At 42.2% G+C, this 22,584-nt stretch overlaps 2 protein-coding genes across 2 annotated transcripts in view; one reads left to right on the top strand and one right to left on the bottom strand.

Annotated features, from left to right (window-relative positions):
• Positions 1 to 22,584, bottom strand: part of setx (senataxin) — a 1,003,984-nt gene that overhangs the window by 625,032 nt on the left and 356,368 nt on the right. The gene's annotated exons all lie outside the window — the stretch shown is intronic.
• Positions 148 to 22,584, top strand: part of gpr107 (G protein-coupled receptor 107) — a 31,033-nt gene continuing 8,596 nt past the window's right edge. The window contains exons 1-16 of the mRNA XM_063209908.1: positions 148 to 282; positions 3,961 to 4,083; positions 4,178 to 4,228; positions 4,514 to 4,599; positions 7,766 to 7,893; positions 8,194 to 8,228; positions 8,348 to 8,407; positions 8,813 to 8,920; positions 9,469 to 9,602; positions 13,343 to 13,418; positions 13,527 to 13,600; positions 13,992 to 14,109; positions 14,954 to 15,084; positions 16,127 to 16,170; positions 18,683 to 18,732; positions 22,467 to 22,550. Of these exons, the coding sequence (XP_063065978.1) occupies positions 184 to 282; positions 3,961 to 4,083; positions 4,178 to 4,228; positions 4,514 to 4,599; positions 7,766 to 7,893; positions 8,194 to 8,228; positions 8,348 to 8,407; positions 8,813 to 8,920; positions 9,469 to 9,602; positions 13,343 to 13,418; positions 13,527 to 13,600; positions 13,992 to 14,109; positions 14,954 to 15,084; positions 16,127 to 16,170; positions 18,683 to 18,732; positions 22,467 to 22,550 (1,401 nt within the window). The 5' untranslated portion in view covers positions 148 to 183. The remainder of the gene's footprint in view (positions 283 to 3,960; positions 4,084 to 4,177; positions 4,229 to 4,513; positions 4,600 to 7,765; positions 7,894 to 8,193; positions 8,229 to 8,347; positions 8,408 to 8,812; positions 8,921 to 9,468; positions 9,603 to 13,342; positions 13,419 to 13,526; positions 13,601 to 13,991; positions 14,110 to 14,953; positions 15,085 to 16,126; positions 16,171 to 18,682; positions 18,733 to 22,466; positions 22,551 to 22,584) is intronic.

Here is a 22,584-nt window from a genome sequence, read left to right as displayed (position 1 = left end):
TTATTATACAAAGGGTAGAGGGGATATTATAGTGTTTGAAATTTAGATTTACTGGACCATGTAGCCTGCGCGCATGGGCTCTCCCACCCACGCAAGTTTTGCGCCCGCGCCATGCCCCCGTTGTTTACGTTTTGGTTAAACGTCATTTCTACCGGAAGCAAAGAGAGAGATGGATTTTTAAAGATGGCGACGTACAAAAGCTATATATGTGCGGTTGCTGTGGTATTTCTGTCATATTTTTACATTGGATGCCACGGTCGACTGCACCACCTTGTACTTAAGGTCGGTAAACTACTCAAAATCTTTCCCAGGTTATCATTTTTGTCTGAATGGGCATTGTCTGCGCCCGAGTATGCATGTTAGCAAGCAAGCTAGCTGTGCTGCTGGGGATGCTGAACTCTTTGACTTGACGAAATGAATTCTGTAGACGTGACCTTTGTGCATCTATTTAATTTTCGAGTTCACACATATATAGTCAAATGGTCTGTGTATCGAACAATCAATGATATGTAGTATAATTTAAATTGAGAGACTACCTAACGAATCATTGGCAGAATAGAACTGCCAATGGACAACATTTCTGGTGCAAGATGGAATATTGATAATTTTCACTCACAGGAAATGTTTGTACTTTTCACATGCTGTTCGAATGTGCTGGGTTGTTTAGGATTCATTTGTGGTCGTTACTAAAGCCGGAGGCTCTACACCATAATAAAGTTGGACCAGGCTGCACATCCAAGTTGTCTGCAGGATTTACACTCGTGTCTTTTCAGCCATTGATGTGCGCAGCTATTCTGGACTTTACGGTCCCATTCACTTCAATTCATTTTTTTGGCGTTTTACATATTTCGGACCGTGCGGACGCCGCTGTACTCGTGCGAGGAAAACAACAATTGTCTCGGGTGCTAAACATGGTCATGGAACGGCTTGCTTAACCAGAATGGTGTGTGTTGTGTCATTTCGAAGATAATTAAAGAAAATCTTATTACAATGGGATTTCTCATAGGCATGGTTTTGCATGTCTCTTATCTCTTTTCATGTTGACTGAGCTATCACCGTTACAAGTTTACAAGGTGCACAGCGCACATATGTATGCATACAAAAAGGAAGAATACATTTCACAGTGTAATTCTGCAAATAATTCACTTCAAAGTTAAGTGTTATTACATAGGCACCATGGTCATCAATATGTGTGTAAGAACAAGTGAAAAAACAAATCGGTCAGTTTGTCAAAGAGGAGATGGTAGATATGCGCAACATAGTACAAAGTATGCATCACACCATGCTTCTGAATGATATGAAGGAAAAATACTGACGGCACATAGCCTACGTCTCTTTCCTCAATAATGCACATGCCACATATCACTCAAGCAACATTATCTTCATTAGCTAATGTGGCCACAGGGGGGCGATATTGTAGGGCACGCTGAGACATTCGGATTCAATTTAACTCACTATTAGGCTATATAACAAAGGTTGCATTATAGGCTAGGCCAGTGATTCCCAACCTATGGGTCGCCAAAGATCCACAGGGGGTCGCGAAGCCCTCTTGAGTTTAAGGGGTTTCATTTTAATACCATATGTAGCCCATGTTGAATAAATGACAAATGCATAGAAGCAACAAAATTTAAGTGCTACATTAAACATTTATTCTGTTTTTGAACAAAGACGAATTGAGGAATAAAATGATGACTAAAATGAGTTTTCGTAGGAGACAGAGCGTATCGAGTGACTTCCTCTCATGCGGGCGCTGGGTCACCAAACCTTACAATAGTAAAAACATGGGTCCCTGAAGAAAAAGGTTGGGAACCACTGGGCTAGGCTACTACATATAGTCATTAATTGGCAAACAATTCATGTTGTTTCTATTGTAATGGGATTGCTACATTCAAGAAGTTTCCAATGTCTTTCATCTCCTCTGTCTTTTCCATGTTTGTAGGTTAAGAATTAACAAACAAAATCTTAAAGGGACAGTTTGGTCAATTTCAACATGCAGTTGTATTGCTCACGCTACCCTTGACTTGTCAGTACCTGGTGATGCCACATTTTTCGGCTCAGCCCTTTCCGAGATATGAGCAATTCTAATGGGGGCAGCGTTTGTTTACATTTAAAAAAAATAAAACATAGGCCAACTCCAAATATTTTCCCAAAAGGTACTGCTGATGGCTAGTTGTCTGCTGATGTTTTATAACCTTTTGGATGTTTTTGGGAATAAATAAAAATGTTTTTTTGAAATGTAAACAAAGAGCTGCCCCCATTACAATGACCAGGATCGGCTGAAGAAAGAAAAAAAAATCTCAGGCACTGACAAGTCCAGGGTAGTGTGAGCATTACAACTGCATGTTGAAATTGACCAAACTGTCCCTTTAACATTGTACTGTATGTTTTAGATGGGCCCATGTACAAAGTACTTCAAGTCTGTCTGTAGGGCACATCAAGGGTCTGTGAGAAAAGGGTGCTTGCGCTGCTGACAATGTGTAAATGCTTCCATTACATCCTATAGGCCTACATATGATGGCTACAAGAATTTCTGCAATGTGTTGTGTTGTTTTGAAGAAAATTGAATAAAATCTTATTATAGTGGGATGTCATTTGCATGATTGGACAGGTTTCATATCTCTTAGCATGTTCACTGCGTCATCACCATTTCATCTTACAATGTGCAGAATGATCAGAACTTTCTGTAATTCTGAAAATAAGTAACTCTGAAGTTAACAGATCATACCACATATGTAATAAGTAGTGCAAATTGAGAATGATTAATTTCTCAAAGCAGACACTGTGGATGATATGTAGCATAATACACAGTATGTGTCGCTATGTGCTCCTGAAAGATATGCTGAAGACATACTGAAGGCACAAATATTTATTTTCCCAATAAGCCTTATAATGTAGGCCTATATCAGGAGTGAGGTTACATACACGTGAGTAAAAGTTGAATGCTGAGTGGCCTTGAACCCACAACTTATGGTATGGACAGCATGACTTCATCCACTAAGCTACCACAGTTTCATAAGAAATGTTAAGACCAGAAAGATATGTCGTCGTTGTGCATTTTAACACAATAAATCATATAAAATATATTTTCCCTGCACCATTACCTCATTGTCTGAAGTATGATGAAGAAATGATTGTAGGCCTATATGATTTTTTAGTGCTGTGATAATGTGCACAACAAGAAGTTTTCTGGTCAAACAAATTCTACTGAAACTGTGGTAGCTTAGTGGATGGAGTCATGCCTACCATTCCACAGGTTGTGGGTTCAAGGCCCATCAAAGGACAGCTTTTACACCTCACTTCTGATAGGCCATGATTAGTCTAATTCAGTAAATAGATATTTGTGCGTACAGTATTTCTTCAGCATACAACTCATGAGCATATTTCGATGAATACTGTGTATTATGGTGCATATCTACCGTCTCCTCTTTGACAAACTGACCGATTTGTTTTTTCACTTGTTCTTACACACATATTGATGACCATGGTGCCTATGTAATAACACTTAACTTTGAAGTGAATTATTTGCAGAATTACACTGTGAAATGTATTCTTCCTTTTTGTATGCATACATATGTGCGCTGGGCACCTTGTAAACTTGTAACGGTGATCGCTCAGTCAACATGAAAAGAGATAAGAGACATGCAAAACCATGCCTATGAGAAATCCCATTGTAATAAGATTTTCTTTAATTATCTTCGAAATAACACAACACACACCATTCTGGTTAAGGAAGCCGTTCCATGACCATGTTTAGCACCCGAGACAATTGTTGTTTTCCTCGCACGAGTACAGCGGCGTCCGCACGGTCCGAAATATGTAAAACGCCAAAAAAATGAATTGAAGTGAATGGGACCGTAAAGTCCAGAATAGCTGCGCACATCAATGGCTGAAAAGACACGAGTAGGATTTACATGCTTTCTGTCACGACAAAACAAACACTGTCACCTTTGTTTATTTCAGGATGACATCCGGCAAAAGGTCCATCTCAACACCTTTGGCTTTTACAAAGATGGTTACATGGTTGTGAATCTGAACAGCCTCATGATACACGAGGTTGACATTAGAGAGGTTGATAGCAGCACGGTAAGACTCATTGATGGCTATTATCTTTTCATAGTGCACAATTAAACGGCAGTTAAATTATTTCACTAAGTTACTGCTATTTTCTGCCTTTCAGCTGGGATTTATTTTGGACAAAACCAACAGCAATGGGTTTGCCTCATATCTGGTAAGTGCCTCAAATCCAGCTGTCGTTGTTGGAAAGTACTGAAGCCTATAAACAGGTCACAGCTTACAGTTGACAATTGATAACTTTGTTCATTGCCATGCCATTGTGTTTCACATGTCCAACGGGTTTTGAATCAAATTTTCAAATGATCCCTGATTTTGTCATTGTTCTTCCTTCCATCCATTACCAGTTAATTAATGAGTTGTCATGATGTTTTAAAATGCTGAGTGCCGACTTCAATTTGAAGAGTGAAATTGCCTGTCTCTGTGTTTGTTTTCTTGTCAGGACGATGACTCAGGGTTTTGTGTCTTGAAAAAGACACCCAATAGTGACGCAGTGGTTCTGCTTCTGTTGGACCTCTACAAAACTGAGTAAGGTTTGCAAAAAATAATAGAATCAGCTGTCACTCATTGTTCAGTTCAGGGAACACACTGCAAGCCTTAGTGATGTAGATCACATTAAAGTAATTAAATGACAAATTTATAGCACATCTGAGGGATAATTATTCACCCACATTATGACATTTATGTGGATTGTGTCTTGGCTGGCTGGCTGTTCCCTATACTGTTGTTGACTAAAGAAATTAGAAACATGCACAATTTCACCGAATAATGATATAACTTTATAGGAAAATACATACTGTATTGGGTGTCAGCCGTGGGATAGTGGTTCAGTGACGTGCGCTGGGATTTATGGCTGGTGAGGCAACTTTTTCAATATCAGATTTTCAAATAAATAATTGCCAAATAGGCCTACCGACAAGTTCCATATGTCATAGCAGCTTTCTTAACATAAGGTAGGCCTACATATTTTGACATAAGCTTACTGCATTTCCGCAGAGAAAATGCTATTAGATCTCTCTCTCTCACACACACACACACACACACACACACACACACACACACACACACACACACACACACAGGATTCAAACAGTGGTCTCACATATACCACACAGCACCAATGTGGACAGCAGAGCAGAGGAGAGGAGAGTAGTGGAGAGGAGAGGAGAGGAGAGAAGAGGAGAGGAGAGAAGGGGAGGGGAGAGGAGAGGAGGAGAGAAGAGGAGAGAGGAGATGAGAGAGGAGGAGAGGGGAGGAGAAGAGAGAGGAGAAGAGATGAGAGGAGAAAGGAGGAGGAGAGGAGAGGAGAGGAGAGGAGAGGAGAGGAGAGGAGATGGGAAAAGAGAGGAGAGGGGGAGAGGAAAGGAGAGAAGAGAGGAGAGGGGGAGAGGAAAGGAGAGGAGAGGAGAGGAGAAAAGGAGGGGAGAAGAGGAGGGTAGGTGAGGGGAGAGTAGTGGAGAGTGTAAGCTCCTTCACAGCCCACTGCTCTCACACACACACAGGATTCAAACAGTGATCTCACATAAACCACACAGCAGCAGCAATGTAGACTGAGCATCACGGCGGATGCTCAAGACACACAGGATTCAAAACATGGTGTCATATAGACCACTGAGCACCACGGCGAACAAACCGGTGTGATAGCTTTCGTGATACGAACTGGATTCTCGTGCAAATGTAGGCCTACATCTACTTGTACGAGGCTACAGCAAGCGATGTGGGACAAAGGTGTGGCAGGAAGCGAATGTCAACGTAAACAGATATTACACACGCTTCGATATGGTCACCAAATATTTTGGGACTGTCATTTCTGTTATGCCTACACCTTGGAATTAAATCAGAGTCTTGTAGTTACACGGGTATATTTGATTTACCTCAACGGTACCCTGTACTCAACTTTACAAACAGTTTACCGGGCACATGAGAATCCGGTGCCCATAACAAAAGCTACCACACTGGACAAGAATCACGGCGGATTCTCTCCCTCCCCACGGGTCTCACAAGCACAGGCTTCACACACATAGGAAATTGGTCCTACCTGAACTCGTGCATCAGGTCCATGCGCCGCTCTTTTCCTTCACTTTGGCGTTGTGCATGCTAACGTTACTTTAGCCGGTGCTGTTCATCCAAAGCCCCAAACGTCGCCCCAAACGTCCAAAGCAATTTGGCATTGAATATGAGTAGCCGCGAGGATTTGTGTTTCGTGAGGCTCCTTAGTCCTTAGTAAATTGTTAAGTCGTAAAATCCCATGCGAATGGTCTTCCACACATTCTCGCCGGGTTGCAAACAAGACACAGGGGAAACAACAATATTTTCTGCAGTGTTGTACCACTCACTTTGAAATGATCGGGTAGTTATTCTGACCGGTCACCTGAGTAGAAAACCCTTCAGCTCTGTCGGTCCTCCATTCTTTATCACATATTTCCCCCTTGGAAATCCAACTTTGAGAATGCTCTTAGTTTCGTTATGAAATCCACTTGTAGCAGTCAACGTGAACAAGCTAGCCAACAACACCGACTGACTGTATTGTGAACTTCAGATTCGCTATGACGTAACTGTCCAGCAAGACTCAACACCAGAAGGAGTCTGCGGCCAGGCTACTGCTCGCCTCACCATTGTATCTTTCAGTGGGCGTTATGCCAAAGCGTCCAGAGTAAAGAAATGATAATCACACGTAGAAAATATTTTAAAAATATCAGGAAATGAGGGCACTCCATACATACTTCTATTAAGTGTATAAAAACGTTTAATACAATATTACCAGGTTGCATTCACAGAACGAGCAACATGGCGCATGCGCGCAACTTTGTTAACGAGGGATTGCGCAATCCGGGGTGAGGCCAGTTCAGAGTTGCCCCAAATTCAGCGTATTCGGAGCAATTTGACATGAAATGGGCAAATATTACGATTTTGGCCACGGAAATGATTGAAAATGAGTGAAACTGTTTAAATACTGCTCAAATGGTAGTTATGGTGCAGATGCTCGAAAACAATAGCTGTTATTGTTACTATTATTCACATTAACTGCATCTCATCATTCTCATCTGGAGCTGGTGAGGCCGTGCCTCCCCTGCCGTATTGGAGTGCACGTGCCTGTAGTGGTTAGAGAAGTGGACTTAAGATCGGAGGATTGCAGGTTAAAATCCTGCACCCTTACCTCTCTATACACCTCTATCCATGGCTGAAGTGCCCTTGAGCAGGCAAGGCAACTAACCCCACACTGCTCCAGGGACTGTAACCAATACCCTGTACCTAAATGGCTGTAAGTCGCATTGGATAAAAAGCATCAGCTAAGTGTAATGTTGATAATGTATTGTCTGGTTGTTAAATCCATTTATTTTAAGTTGACATCTGACTGCCAGTCCATTGTTTTGTGGTTTCCTTGTGAACATAGCCACCACCCTCAGACTTTTCAGCAACTCATTCGTATGTCTCAGATTTCCTCCTTCTGACTTGATTTCAACCATTGTTCTTGGCTTTTAGGGGGTATTGACAATGTTGACAAATGTTGTCACTGATGTCCCTACCCACCAATACGCATTACGAGTACAACCCAAAATCAGTCAGATAGTTTTCATTATGTGAATGCCAAGTTAAGTCAACTGACTTCATCATAACCACATGGGACTGTAATCTGAAGACACCCTCCAAAATTCCCACTTGATTGTCACCTGATTCTATGTGTGTGTTCTAGAGTAACTATAAAGACCTCAGCAGAGAAAGGCCTCTTTCCCCAAATCATACCAATATTGAGAGACGATGCTGGAGTTGTAACAGAGGAAAAAACAGGAAAAGATGACGAAGCCAAAGAGGAGAAGAAAGGTATGCATAAAATGCCTTTGAATGGGAATGGTTCTGTTGGTTATTTGTCCTTGTTTTCAGATGTGAAGTTATCACACATATAATGAAACTCTGATTTGAATCTGTAATTCCCCTTAACAAAAGCTACTGTATGTGCCTGAATGAATCATTTGGATTGATTAATGCATTGTAACATCTACATACTACAGTTACTAGCTGTATTTAAAGCTGTGGTTGTACAGGATTTCATTTTTCATTGTTGTTCTGTAAATTGTTGCTTTACTCACCAATTGCACTTGTTTCTATTCTTTGGGTACACAGATGCTGTTGAAGGTGACACCAAGGATCCTCTGTTGGTACGATTGATTTAATGACAGTCCTCTTTTCTTATTATTTCTTTTTTTTTATAAGTGTTCACAGCTGTTTTCGCTGTAGCATTAGCTTGTCTGTGTAAACATTGAGCTCATTCTTCCAGGCACTTAACAAAGAATCCATATATCCACTGGAGAAGAAGGGACCCAGTTACTCCTTCAGGGTAAGTTTCTTACCACACTTGGTGTCCCTTCCATTATCCAAACTCCTGTCCTCAACTTGTGCTTGTAACCTTGCGCTTGGCTGACGCTCCGCCTCTGTGGAGAAAACAATGAAGTCTCCCTGCTGTCAGTCAAGACACAATAACTTTTGAGGGCCTTTTGGGGGCAAATGACTAAATGACCTTTGAATTGCGCTTTTAAACTTCTCTCATCAATGACGTCGGGCGACGTCATCAGGAGGCCACAAGCACAATGGATGATGGGAGATTATTACATATTTAAATTGATGCAATCTAGTGCTGCAATAAATGCTGCAATCATTGTACTGATACAGGTAAGTGTTTGTTATTTTGTTTGAATGCTCCATTGAAGTTTACTGGTACTTAATGCTTTTTATACGCACACAGTTTTACTTCAATGTCACCACTGAGGACCAACAAGGCTTATACAACTTCTACTTCTACAACTGCTATAGCAGGAATGCTTTGACTGATGTGCTTAAGTTCAGCCTTGACGTAAGTACTTTTGTCATTCATTAATCAGGACTTGTACACTACTGGTCAAAAGCTTTACAATGCCATATCCCTCCCACCATACTTTTTACTGACAATTCAGCTCATTCTGCTTCAATTTCAAGTTTACTATGTCATTGCTCTCTGAAATGACAATCGAATGTGAATTCATACCATGTCTCATCAGGTTCATTGTGATGGGTAGAATTTAATGCAGCTACTTTGACTGACTTTGTTGACGAGGTGGAAGCGCAGCAAATGTCATGAATGACATTGTAAAGGGCAGAAACGGAGCTTTCCAATGGCTCCATCCATCGGTGCTGCAGCACATTCATGAATGTAAACTTGTTTTTTTTATTGAGGTAGTTGTTGGCTTAAATCTGTCCAGGACTTAATTCTTTTAATTATTATTAAGTACATGACAGTGGCTTCTTCTTGCATAAGATTCAAGACTATAATCTCTGCAGCATTGTGCATGCATGTTTGTGTTCTTTAAATGTAAGAAGAAAAAAACCCTTCTTAAAGAGATGCCTCAAATATCTGTTTCTCAGATCAACATTGAGGAGAAGAACCCCAACAGCTTCCTATCTGCAGGGGAGATCCCGCTGCCCAAGCTCTACATCTTCATGTCCATGCTCTTCTTCATCATCGGCACAATATGGGTCCACGTGCTGCACACCAGGAGGTAAGTGAAGCCAAGCCAGGTCACCCTGCACAGTCCAGTTCATTTCACAACTGTGTCTCAGAGGGCGCACTTGTGCACTTCGGGCACTATGTTCCAGTGCGTAGGGCGCTCACGCTGAAAATATTCAATTTTCAATTCAGTGCACTGAAAGTGCCCAGATGAATGCCTTAACAATGGCGAAAAAAGCTGTGCTTGAACAATGGACACTGCACACACTAATCGGTCGCCATTTTGATGATGAAACTGAAAAAAAACGTGGCGTTCAGTTCAGTAGAAGAGTTTGGCCAACAGTTTCCTAATTCTGTAAGTAATGTTGCCTAGACACCAACCTGTTCATGCCAAAGGCAAGTATTATATGCGTGATAGTTGCTCGTTGGGGTGAAGGAAATGTAAATACAAGTACGAGACGCTGTGCAATATAAACAGTAACCAACCGATATTTTGACGATATTTTGATGCTCACCTGTCACTTCCAGTGAGGGCACAGTGCATAGTGCTCAAACTTTTCCACGACACTATGCACTAAAGACCCCAGTGCACTGTGAGCACTATGCACTAACCGTCAGTGCACTGACACAAGTGGGCCATCTGATACACAGGTCACGTCTCAAACCTGCAGCCTCACTTCTGACTATGCTATTATGGGAGTCTGGACGTTAAGGGCTCGTGGGATTAGGGGACATGCCAACAGTGACGGGCAAACTGGATTTATTAATTACAATCCAGTACCATATATTGGACATGAACTGGTTTTACCTGTTCAGTTCAACCGGCCGATCATTCAACCAGGCAATCACCATCACCAACGTCAAGTAAAACCAGGTCATTTGGAATACGTGGCACTGGATTGTAACTTCTGAATCCAGCTTGCCCGTGACTAAGTTACCAAGTCGGCCAAAAGCAGGGGCTGTCAGCTGTGTCTGTAGCATATCTTTATGAGGGGTCTGGAGGAGAGACCGTTCCTTAAAGGGACACTGCAGGAAATGGTCAAAAATGGTACTGCAACCATGCTGCTCATTGAAACTGAGCTGCCAATTGCCAAATTTGATCTTTACATGAAAGTTTTCAAATATTTTCTAGTATGGTCCAAGTGAGTCATTTTGCAGCTAAAAGTGGCCATTTTTGGAAATTCAAAATGGTGGACAATGGAGAAGATCCAGCTTTTCATGTATGAAAAATGCAATTTTCCCAGTCATAATGAATACTTAGAATTTGATGGTGGTGGTAAGTATTCATGAAAAACGGGCAGTCATGGGTGAGCGGTTAGGGCGTCAGACTTGCATCCCAGAGGTTGCCGGTTCGACTCCCGACCCGCCAGGTTGGTGGGGGGAGTAATCAACCAGTGCTCTCCCCCATCCTCCTCCATGACTGAGGTACCCTGAGCATGGTACCGTCCCACCGCACTGCTCCCCATGGGGCGCCACTGAGGGCTGTCCCCTTGCACGGGTGAGGCATAAATGCAATTTCATTGTGTGCAGTGTGCACTTGCGTGCTGTGGAGTGCTGTGTCACAATGACAATGGGAGTTGCCCAGATAGGCTTTCACTTTCACTTTCACTTTTCACTTCGCTTTCACTTAAAAAGGTAACATTAGTGAATGGGCAGCATGAACTCTGGAAATAAACAATTAAAAATCTCACAGTGTCCCTTTAAGTACTTAGAGATAAACACTGGGGTAACTCGCAAGATGGGTATAGGTGGAATTTACTGGGTATACTGTAGTTTCAATTCTCAATGATTAATATGAAGGTTGCCACACATGATCCCAAATGACTCCATTTGAAGAATGCTGTACTACTGAGTTGCATCCACAAGAGGTCGCCCACACCATTGAATATGCAGAGCTGTAGAAAAGCTCTGGCAGCAGTGTTGCCAAATTGGGCAGTTTCCCGGCCAATTGGGCTGCTTTGGATGGCAGTCTGCGGGTAAAAATGGCATTTAGCAGAAAAAAAAACCCAATTTTTGGCCATAGACATCAATAGAATTGGGTGGGATTTAGTGCTTTCAGGCGGGTTTTGAGCATTTTTGGGGCTGAAAATCATCAGCTTCATCTGGCAACCCTGTCTGGCAGTGATGGTGCATTGTGACCATATCATCCATATCACTACACCAGTTTGTAATGGTGCATTCCAGTCCCAAACCATCCTAGTAGGAGATCGCACATATCCTACCTGGATATTTCAGCTGCCGTTCCTGACAGTTGAAGTGGAAGTTCTACATCCATGGCAACCGCCGCGGTTGAGCTGACTTTGGCGAAGTGTTTTGATACGAGCCAAAAGAGCCATAATAGTTATAACTCTGTCATATTTTACATTTATGTTGACACAATATCATGTAATAACACGAATATTCTGTTGAGTAAAAATGGCTGTGTTTGGAACAGCTGCACAAAAGAGAAATGGAGTTTCACTAATTATTGACATTTTAAAATAACGGCTCCATGGGGGCCACCATTATCATTCGACTTCGATTTGTTGAGGTGGGAGTAGTGCGAGTCACCCCGACTTCGCTACTTGGAGCTCCCACTTCGACTGGCGTTCCAGAGCATTTTTCGCAGTAGGAGGTTGGATAAGTGCGATCTCCTACTAGGATTATTTGGGACTGGAATGCACCATAAGCTTTGGGACATCTAACAGGACATGCTGTCTGTCCTATATGAATGACATGCAAGTTATTAGGTGTACCCGATGACTGCATGCTGTGTGTGACAGTGTGCATCACCTGTTTTTACCTCCCCACATGGGGTATTTGGAACGTTAAAACCATGGCTTTTTAAATATGCCACAGTGGATTGTAGCCTCTGAATTCAGGTTGCCATTACTGGTCATTTGGTGTACCAGTCGTTGCCATTACTGGTCATTCGGTGTACCAAGGTAAATTAATCCTCTCCCAAATTATATACTGATGTAGTTAGGCCCATGTCCTGGTGGACGAACTGTTCTGAGACGAGCTGTACGGAGGGTGTTATACAGGATTAAGAGTGTCCTGAGGTTATGTAGCCCGACAAGCCTGGGGTGAGTTTCTCAAAAGAGAAGTTGTTAGCCTGTTAGCAACTTCGGTAGTTGCCAATGGGAAAATGCATTGAAAACAACAAAGTAGCTAATGTAGTAAGCAACTTTGGTTTTGAGAAATTCACCCCTGGAGTATAACATGAAATGAATGAGTGAATGAGTCTGGGCTTTCACCATAGGCCAAAAGTCAGTTTATCTCTTCATTGGATGCCTATGATGCTAAAAACCGCCATGTAGTGTATATTTGCACTGCTAATGCTAATGTCACTTTATCCCTTTGGTGCTACTGGCCACGCTATTCTCAATCCGGTTACTATTATGTGCCTGTGTACAGTATCTCCAGAGATTTGCAGAAGTTTATCGATGTAATGTTTCATAATCAGTAGGTTTACTGTATAATTTATCGCTACATCTGTGTATCTTTATGCGTACGCTTTGTGGTGAAGCTTTTAATCTCGTTCTGTGAAGAATGACAAAGGCATTCTATTCTAGTCTACTCTATTCTATTCTATCCTGTCCGTTTATCTGAGCATGTGTGTGTACCGTAATTTTCGGCTTGTTTGCGCAGCTTCAGCTTTTTAATTCCTCACAAATTTTGCCACAAGAAACATTTTTTTTTATTTTTAAAATATAGTTTTTAATTAAGATGGATCAATTGTTTCCTGTGCAGACAGACTATCTTTTTGCTCTTTGCTTGTATGCTGACTGCACTGCTTTGCTTTTTCCCCAGTGCTGATGTCTATAAAATCCACTGGCTTATGGCAGCTCTCCCCTTCACAAAATCTCTTTCTTTGGTCTTCCATGCAGTGAGTAACACATCATGATAAAACTGTGTGGACATAAATGCATATCATTTATTTTCCGATTGACGCAACTAGGGTGTCTGACTATTTTTCTTTTTGTCTTTCCCTCAGATTGACTACTACTACATCTCAAATCAGGGTTTCCCCATTGAGGGCTGGGCGGTTGTCTATTACATTACGCACCTGTAAGTACCGGAGATCCATTTAATTTGCCATTCAAGACACATTTACTGTGCGTATCTGTCTGTGTGTGTGTGTGTCTGTGTGTGTGTGTGTCTGTGTGTGTCTGTGTCTGTGTGTGTTTAAGTGTGTTCTGAAAAGTCTTCTCTCTCCAGACACATAAAGTACCTGAGATTCATTCAATGTGCCATTCGTGTGTGTGTGTGTGTGTGTGTGTGTGTGTGTGTGTGTGTGTGTGTGTGTGTGTGTGTGTGTGTGTGTGTGTGTGTGTGTGTGTGTGTGTGTGTGTGTGTGTGTGTGTGTGTGTGTGTGTGTGTGCACACGCTCTGAAAAGTCTTCTCTCCAGACACATTCAGCTGAGTTTGTATTGAACCTGTCCTATACCTCTGTCTGCAGGCTGAAGGGAGCACTATTGTTCATCACAATAGCCTTGATAGGCACTGGCTGGGCATTCGTCAAGCATATTCTCTCCGACAAAGACAAAAAGATCTTCATGATCGTTATCCCTCTTCAGGTAAGCTTGCCGTCAGGAGTTCATTGTTCCTCTATGGTTTATGGCAACTGTAGTCTGCATTTAAAAGGTGCTGCTGTTGCAGAAGAGAATGGGAAGAACGTTTTAATCACCACCGACACATAGACTAAAGAGTATTGATCCACTGCAGCGTGGCGCGCCCATTGCATCGCGTTGCTCTACACATTTTCAATGAGAAGCGATTTTGCTCCTGCACAACATGGTGGGTACGTGATGCGACACGAGTGCCCCTTGCAACGCGTGGAAAAACTCAGAAATCTCCAATTTAAGATTTTCCTCGCTTCGCAACCATATCGGGAGGTGTCTAGCACCCAATTGCTGAGCATGATGCAGGGGTGGGCTGTACCCGTTGACAGTATGGCTGTACCGCAGTCTAGTCACAACACCGAGCAGTTTCACGCATCATTAAAGCCTACAGTTATCAAAGTGTCTTTGAGGACGACACTGACACGATTTGGTGTTGCGATGGGATGGTCGCGTTGCCTTGTAGTGCATCAATACTCTGAATGTGCTGCACTCGGTTTTGGGAAAAGTTGTACCAGTTCAAACCAATGACTTTACATTCCAGTATACAGCATTTGTAAATAATAAGAGATCATTGTCATATTATCTGCTTCTCTGAATTTACCACTTATATGTATCTGTTTGAGTGGGGAAAAAAGGTTCCATTCTACAAACCACTGACATTTCCCCAAAACTCCAAATGAAACCATTGTAATTTAGAGCATTTGTTTTGCAGAAAATGACATGGTCAAAATAACAAAAAAGATGCAATATTTTCAGACCGCAAAGAATGATGCACGTCTTCTGTTCGCCATTCAAACAGGTGTTGGCGAATGTGGCCTACATCATCATCGAGTCGACAGAAGAGGGCAGCAGTGAGTACGGGCTGTGGATGGAGATCCTTTTCCTGGTAGACCTGCTGTGCTGTGGGGCCATCCTCTTCCCCGTAGTCTGGTAAGACACCCCACTCATTACATTACATCACACTTAGCTGACGCTTTTAGCCAAAGCGACTTATATATTTACAGGATATTAGTTACAGTCCCTGGAGCAGTATGGGGTTAGGTGTCTTGCTCAACGGCATCTCAGCCATGGAGTGCGGTAGGCAGTGGAAGGGTGGGATTCGAACACACAACCTTCTGTAAAGCCCATCTCCTTTACCTGTAGGCCACTGCTGCCCTATAGTTTGAGCCACTCCCCAATATTGGGAACCACTCATCATAAAAGGGTTGTTGCGTTATACATTGTGAGATACTTGATTTGCGACATCCATGGAGCATGATATGACATCACACTGCACTGCAACATACTGTACTGTACAGTACAGTGTTATGATACCGTTGCCATTCTGTGGCGTGTCATTCCCAATGATTTTGACCCTCTCATAATAAAAAGGGTGCTTGTGTGAGATGACTTATTTGCTCCATCCTCCTCCCTGCAGTCTAGTACGGTCATACTGCGCTGCAGCCCACAGTGTTACGGTGACATTGTCATTCCTTGGTGTGTCGCTCCCCATTATTTTCAGCTGCTCATAATACAATAGGGTGTTTGCGTGAAATAACTTATTTGGAATATAATTTTCCCTGTAGTCTCTGGTTCGGTCATACTGTACTGCATTACACAGTATTCTAGTGTCTGTTTATGCCTATTATTTGGGATGGTTATCTTCTCTCAATAGAAATAGTGTTTGTGTGAAATAACATATTTGCAACAGATACGTCTTTAATAATGCAACTGTGCCAGCGTTGTCCTCTAAGTCGATATGACAATCGCTGACTGCAGCCCCATCATTTTGGATGTGCGCTCTTGGATATGTTCTATGAGGTTGCACTTCAGAGTAAAAAAAAAAGATGATGAAAGTTCATTATCCTGTTCGAGTCAGGTTAGTGTCAGTACAATCACATTATTCTGCAAGCCATTCACGGACAACTCGCTATGGTTTTCAGTTGTTTTGAGAATTGTCTGATTCTTTTCCTCTGCCACTTTTGTCCCCCAGGTCAATAAGACATCTGCAGGAGGCTTCAGCAACAGATGGCAAAGGTATGGTATTTATAATCATTAGGGCTGTTATAAAGTCTACCTTTGTTGAGTCCAAAACCAATATAGTCAAGTTCGAGACAAGTCCGAGTCCAAATAGATTCGAGTCCGAGACAAGACAGAGTCCACAGTCCAAGTCACATGTCAGTCAGTGTTCAACAATGAAATGGATGAATGTCAATGATGTGAATGTTTGAGGGTGACCTATATAGCATAGATGTGAAGAAAAACTTGTTTGTTATTGGGTTTCAAGCCCCACTTTAGAATCTATGATGGCCAGTGTTCTAATCAAAATAAAGACAGACCCAGGCGAGTCCAAAAGCCTAATTTGGCGAGACCAGTGTCCGAGTCCAAGACAAGTCTGTATCCAACTAATTGCGGAGTCCAAGACAAGTCCGAGACAAAACGAGAGACTTGAGTACTACAGCCCTAGGCTGAATGAACACATTCTAATTCAAGATGAGGGTCTTGGGGCTTAAATGCAATCATGTTTCATGTTTTTATGTGCTTCAGAGGCTGAGATATTTAGGTTTTTATAGGCTGAGGGCAACTCTCCCAACAAGGGCTTAGGCATTCAGCAGGCGTTTTTTGCAGGTGCTTTAGGCATCAATGGGTTAAGAGACTGTAGCTCTCAAGGAGAAATTGCATGGATTTTTGCTCAAATGCAGCAGTTAGCACCCCAACCGTTCACTTCCACTTTTCACTTGCCTCCAGCATACCTCAAAGACGGAAATTTCTTGAGTCAACACCGTTGTCTGTTTGTGCAGAATGAAAAGCAAAGAGTAGTAACACTTAATGGAATAGATAACTCCTAATAGTAGAATAGCCTGGGGAGCTGTAGACCCTTTGAAGTCGAGCGTTTTCATAATTTTACCTTGTGGAAATGTTTTCTTTGTGTTCCTCCTCGTCAGCATTCTCTGAACTATTTGAGTAGTTATGGATAGTTAGGAGCAAGGCTTGGGCTAAGCACGGCAACTGCACTGCTACTTTAGGGAACCAGTTATGTAGGGCTCAGACGGTAGACACACACACACACACACACCGTATGTGCTCTTACGTACAACCCTCCAGAGCTCAGCAGTACTGGGTGTGGAGAGGAAGTTGGATGTTTTCTGGCTTATGTATTAGCAGGTTCAGGCCAACAGAGTGCTGTGCTAGTGGCCATTCCCCACACCTGAGCTGGAACTGAGTTACATGTTCACCCTTGAAAATCTGATCGTTCTGGATCTGGAGACTTGGTTTTGTTGTTTCGTCTTGATTGACCCGAGTAATGCGCGGCCATATTTGGTAAAATACATGTGCACATCACAGTATCGGTCACTGTTCAGCACATTGTTCAGCACTTTGTTCCGAAATTTCAGTAACTGGTGCGGGAACGGGCACCAGCAACATTCTGGTGGACGGTCATGAAAACAGTTTTGACTGTGAACTGAAACCACGATGGTAATCTGTGTGCTTGTGTAAATCCCAAATTTAGATGCAACACTTTTTAAATGGAGGCAGAGCTGTTTGGATTTAGGGGGGAGTGTACAGTATGCTGCCAAGAGCTACGCTTAAAGCATAATTAAGCTTTTGACACTCGTCCAGAGTCGGTTGTGTAAGGCCGCTGCGCTAGGCTGCTCTTCTCTTCGCATGTCCTCAATTGATGTCCTCCAGCACTGCACTGACTTGATGGCCCGCAAACTATTTTAGTTTTATATGGGCAATATATTTTTTGGGGGCCCTCGCTTGCCCGGTATGAGGGCCCTGTATTTGTGTGTGTGCTTGTGCGTGTGTGTGTGTGTGTGTGTGCGTGTGTGTGTGTGAGAGCGCATGTGTGTGTGTGTGTGTGTGTGTGCGCGTGCGTGTGTGTGTGTGTGTGAGAGCGTGTGTGTGTTGAAAAGGGGGGTTGCAGGCAGCCCTGAAGGTCGGAGCGATGGGTGTCCTCTATGACTCAGCAACTCAGGTTTTATAATGGGGGCCTCTACAGTAGCAGATGAAATAACTCTTTTCCAAAACACTATAAAAGCCATATAAATACAATTTTCATAAACCTTTTTTAATCTGATTTTAACACCATAAGGAAAAAAATTGCAGCTGCGTTAGTGTTATCTGATATTTCCATAACAAAATTAAAACACTGATTACAATGGTATTAACAGAGAAAGTAAAACAAAAAACACTTAATTTAGGAATAGTTTTGAAAATGTATATAGAGCGTTTTGTAAAAGAGCAGTTCATATGAAACAGCTGGGCATGGATGATGTGCTAGCTGCCTGCTGCTGCATTACACCCCATTAGGATTCCTAACAACACAACACCACACAACAACACAACCCTCCCTGAGTGATCGTTGACGCTGAGCAGACCAACAGACAGTAGCCTTTCCTTTTTTTCCCTTTCCAGCAGATGGACCGACTAGACTGCATTGCTTTGCATTGCATTGCAGACAGATCTGTTGCTAACAAGGTTACTAGCTCATGAAATGGTGATGATGATGATGATGATGATGATGTTGTTGTTTTTGTCTTCACAGCTGCTATCAATTTGGCCCAGCTGAAGCTATTCAGACACTATTATGTGATGGTGAGTAATAAGTCATAATGAGCATTGCATGCACACGTGGATGACATTCCCTCACGTGTGTGTGTGTGTGTGTGTGTGTGTGTGTGTGTGTGTGTGTGTGTGTGTGTGTGTGTGTGTGTGTGTGTGTGTGTGTGTGTGTGTGTGTGTTTGTGTGTGTGTGTGTGTGTGTGTTTGTGTGTGTTTGTGCGCGTGTAAGGTTTTTGTTTTTCTGCTTTGGTGTCAACTTTATTTGGTTTGTTGTGGCTGTTCCGCATCAGTGGACCACAGAAATGAGATTAAGTTTGTCCTCTTGTGTTTTTGAAGCGGCCATCTGAAAGCACAAAGCTAATGCATTTTGTCATATAGTGTCTACTCAGATGACCAAAAGATACTGTTTGCCAGTAATTTCTGTAGTTTCCTGCATTGTACAGTGAGGCAGTGAAAAACATGTGTTGGGATGGGATATTAAATTACGCTCATGTTGATTTTCAGTTGATTTTCTGCAGGCCTTATCCCCGGAAGCGCCTGTGTTCATTCTCATTCTCGGTGATTTTAACCACTGCTCTCTTAAAAACAATTTAAGGAACTTTCACCAATATGTTACATGTCCGACCAGACTTGATAAAACACTGGACTTATGTTACGGGTCGATTAAAGGCGCTTATAAAGCGCTCCCACTTCCCCCATTAGGTGGAGCGGATCATAACTGCGTGCATTTAATACCGAACTATCGGACTGTCTTGCAGAGGGAGAAACCCCTCACCAAACAAGTTAAAGTCTGGACTGAAGATTCCATATGCAGCCTACAGGGATGCTATGATTGTACGGACTGGCAGGTGTTCACGGACACATGCTCTGACATAGACAACCTGACAGATGTTGTCAGCAGCTATGTTTCCTTTTGTGTGGACAACGTAATTTCGGAAAAGACAATTAAAATATACCCTAACAGCAAACCGTGGGTAACAGCATCACTGAAGACCTTGCTTTACAAGAAAAAATGTGCTTTTAGAGAAGGAAATACTGTCGAACTTAAAAAACTGAATAAAGAGGTGAAATCACAAATATGGAGGGCAAAACGGGATTATGAAGATAAGCTTGAAGGGGAGTTGGGGGAAAATAATTTAGGGTCTGCATGGAATAGTATGAAGACCATAACTGGGACTAAAGAAAAAAGAGACTCTAAAGTGGTGTTGGATGGTTTTAACTGTGATAAATTGCTTGCACAGGAACTAAATTCGTTTTACTTGAGGTTTGATTCACCAATGTTTAACGACACCATCCTAGAATTGAAACACCATCTTACTGACAGTGTCCTCCCACCTTTCAACATTCATTCTGTGATGAAGGCCTTCAAGCACACTAACCCCAAGAAGAGTCCTGGGTCAGATAACATAGGGGGTAGATTGCTCATTGTCATGTGCTGAGCAGCTTGCACCAATATTTTATCATATTTTTAATCTCTCTCTCAGTCACAGAAAGTACCCCAAATCTGGAAACACGCTACCATCGTCCCTGTGGCTAAACACAATCACCCTAAGGTCCTTAATGATTTTAGACTGTTGCCCTGACCTCCTTGGTTATGAAATGTTTTGAACGACTTATGAAAAGATGTATTTTACTTGCCACAGAGAGACTCCTGGACCCTCTACAGTTTGCTTATAGGGCCCAACTTGGTGTAGAGGATGCCACTGCCACCTTACTACATATGTTATTTAAACATCTTGAGGGCAGCAACACGCATGCGAAGATTTTATTTGTAGATTTCTCATCCGCTTTTAATACAATTCTTCCACATATTTTAGTTGATAAGTTAATGAAGAATTTTAAGTTGGATAATGGTTTAGTGGGGTGGATCCTGGACTTTTTAACTAACAGAACCCAGGCAGCAGTGAGGGTAAATGGGGTATTTTTCTGACAAAATTACATCCTCCACAGGATCGCCCCAGGGATGCGTTTTGTCTCCTCTGCTCTATATTCTGTATACTAATGACTGTCGTAGCCAACACGCAAACCGACACATACTGAAATTTGCAGATGACTCCATCATCCTCAGCCTTCTCCAGGGGAACGAAAAGATCATGGTCCCATCTTAGATGAATTTTATTGCCTGGTGTGATAGTTCTCACCTGCACCTGAATGTCTCAAAAACCAAAGATATGATAATTGACTTCAGGCGTAATTAAACCCCTCCCTGCTCTGACTACTACCATTAAAGGGGCAGGCTGTGGATGTGGTAGATTTCCTATAAGTACCTGGGTAGTTTTATTGATAATAAATTAAATTTTAACCTCAACACAGAAAATATTTGCAAAAAGAGCCAACAACGTCTGTTTTGTTTACGCAAGCTGGCCAAATTTAATGTTGACAAAACCATGATGACACTCTTTTATAGGTCCTACATTGAGTCGGTTTTATCTTTTTCTATCTGCTGTTGGTTTAATAACCTCAGTGTGAAAGCGAAAAACACCCCTTGCCAAAATCGTGAAGGTCAGTGGCCAAAATTATAGGGTGCCAGCCAAAGCAGCCTCACTGACCTGTATAAAAAAGCCACTTTGAGGAAGGCTGAGTCCATTTTATCTGTTACGGCCCACCCCCTCCACTCTGAATTTCAGCTACTTCCATCTGGATCACGCTTTAGGTTCCCATCGGTCAAGACCAACAGATTTAGGTTTTCATTTGTCCCTAGTGCCATCTCCCTTTTAAATTCACATCCCCCTGATTGAGTTCTTGACCTGATCTCTGGCGTCGTTGTTTATGGTATTTTATTGTATGATGATGTTCTTATTTTATTTATTCATGATGTGTTTTTATCTTTTTTATAACTATATTTATGGTCATTTTAACCTTTTATTGACCACTGCACTTTATGTCTGTCCTGTGGTATCTGTTGTTGCTGTCTATGCTTATGACTTGCTGCACACCTAATCGCCCCTTCTGGGGACAATAAAGTTGAAAAGTTGAATTACGACTGTGCTGTGAAAGATCAATCTTCTCTACACTAAGGAGTGGCTCAATATTTCTCCTGGTTCCAGAGTCGAGAAGCCTTGCAACTGCTTTTCAGCCATGTCTTACTAAAGTGACAATTTGGGGCTCATAGTGGCTACGTTTACTTGACGCTTTTAATTCCGACCCCTGTTTCAATTTCCCTGTTGATGTCTTCAGTATTAAAGGGACAGTTTGGTCAATTTCAACATGCAGTTGTATTGCTCACGCTACCCTTGACTTGTCAGTACCTGGTGATGCCACATTTTTCGGCTCAGCCCTTTCCGAGATATGAGCAATTCTAATGGGGGCAGCGTTTGTTTACATTTTTAAAAAATGAAACATAGGCCAACTCCAAATATTTTCCCAAAAGGTACTGCTGTTTGCTAATTGTCTGCTGATGTTTTATAACCTTTTGGATGTTTTTGGGAATAAATAAAAATGTTTTTTTGAAATGTAAACAAAGAGCTGCCCCCATTACAATGACCAGGATCTCAGAAACGGCTGAAGAAGAAGAAAAAAAAATCTCATGCACTGGCAAGTCCAGGGTAGTGTGAGCATTACAACTGCATGTTGAAATTGACCAAACTGTCCCTTTAAGTGATGCTTGCTGAGTCATGCAGTATGCCATGGTGCATGTGTTGCTTTGTATTGAGTAAACATGGTTTAGAGTTCTTGTCCAAGATCCAGCTGAAACAATCGTCCGACATTACTGTGAGCGGTCTGGCGTGAAACTGCTTAATGCTTCCCCTTCTCTCCTTCTGCCACAGATTGTTTGTTACATCTATTTCACACGCATAATTGCCATTCTCATCAAAATCATAGTCCCCTTCCAGTGGAAATGGCTGTACCAGGTAAGACGAGTTTATATTTTCTGAAGTTGATATG

The sequence above is a fragment of the Engraulis encrasicolus genome, chromosome 11, assembly GCF_034702125.1.
Source record: "Engraulis encrasicolus isolate BLACKSEA-1 chromosome 11, IST_EnEncr_1.0, whole genome shotgun sequence".
In the NCBI taxonomy this organism is placed as follows: Eukaryota; Metazoa; Chordata; class Actinopteri; order Clupeiformes; family Engraulidae; genus Engraulis; species Engraulis encrasicolus.
The sequence above is the reverse complement of the archived record's forward strand: the minus strand, read 5'-3'. Positions and strand labels throughout refer to the sequence as shown.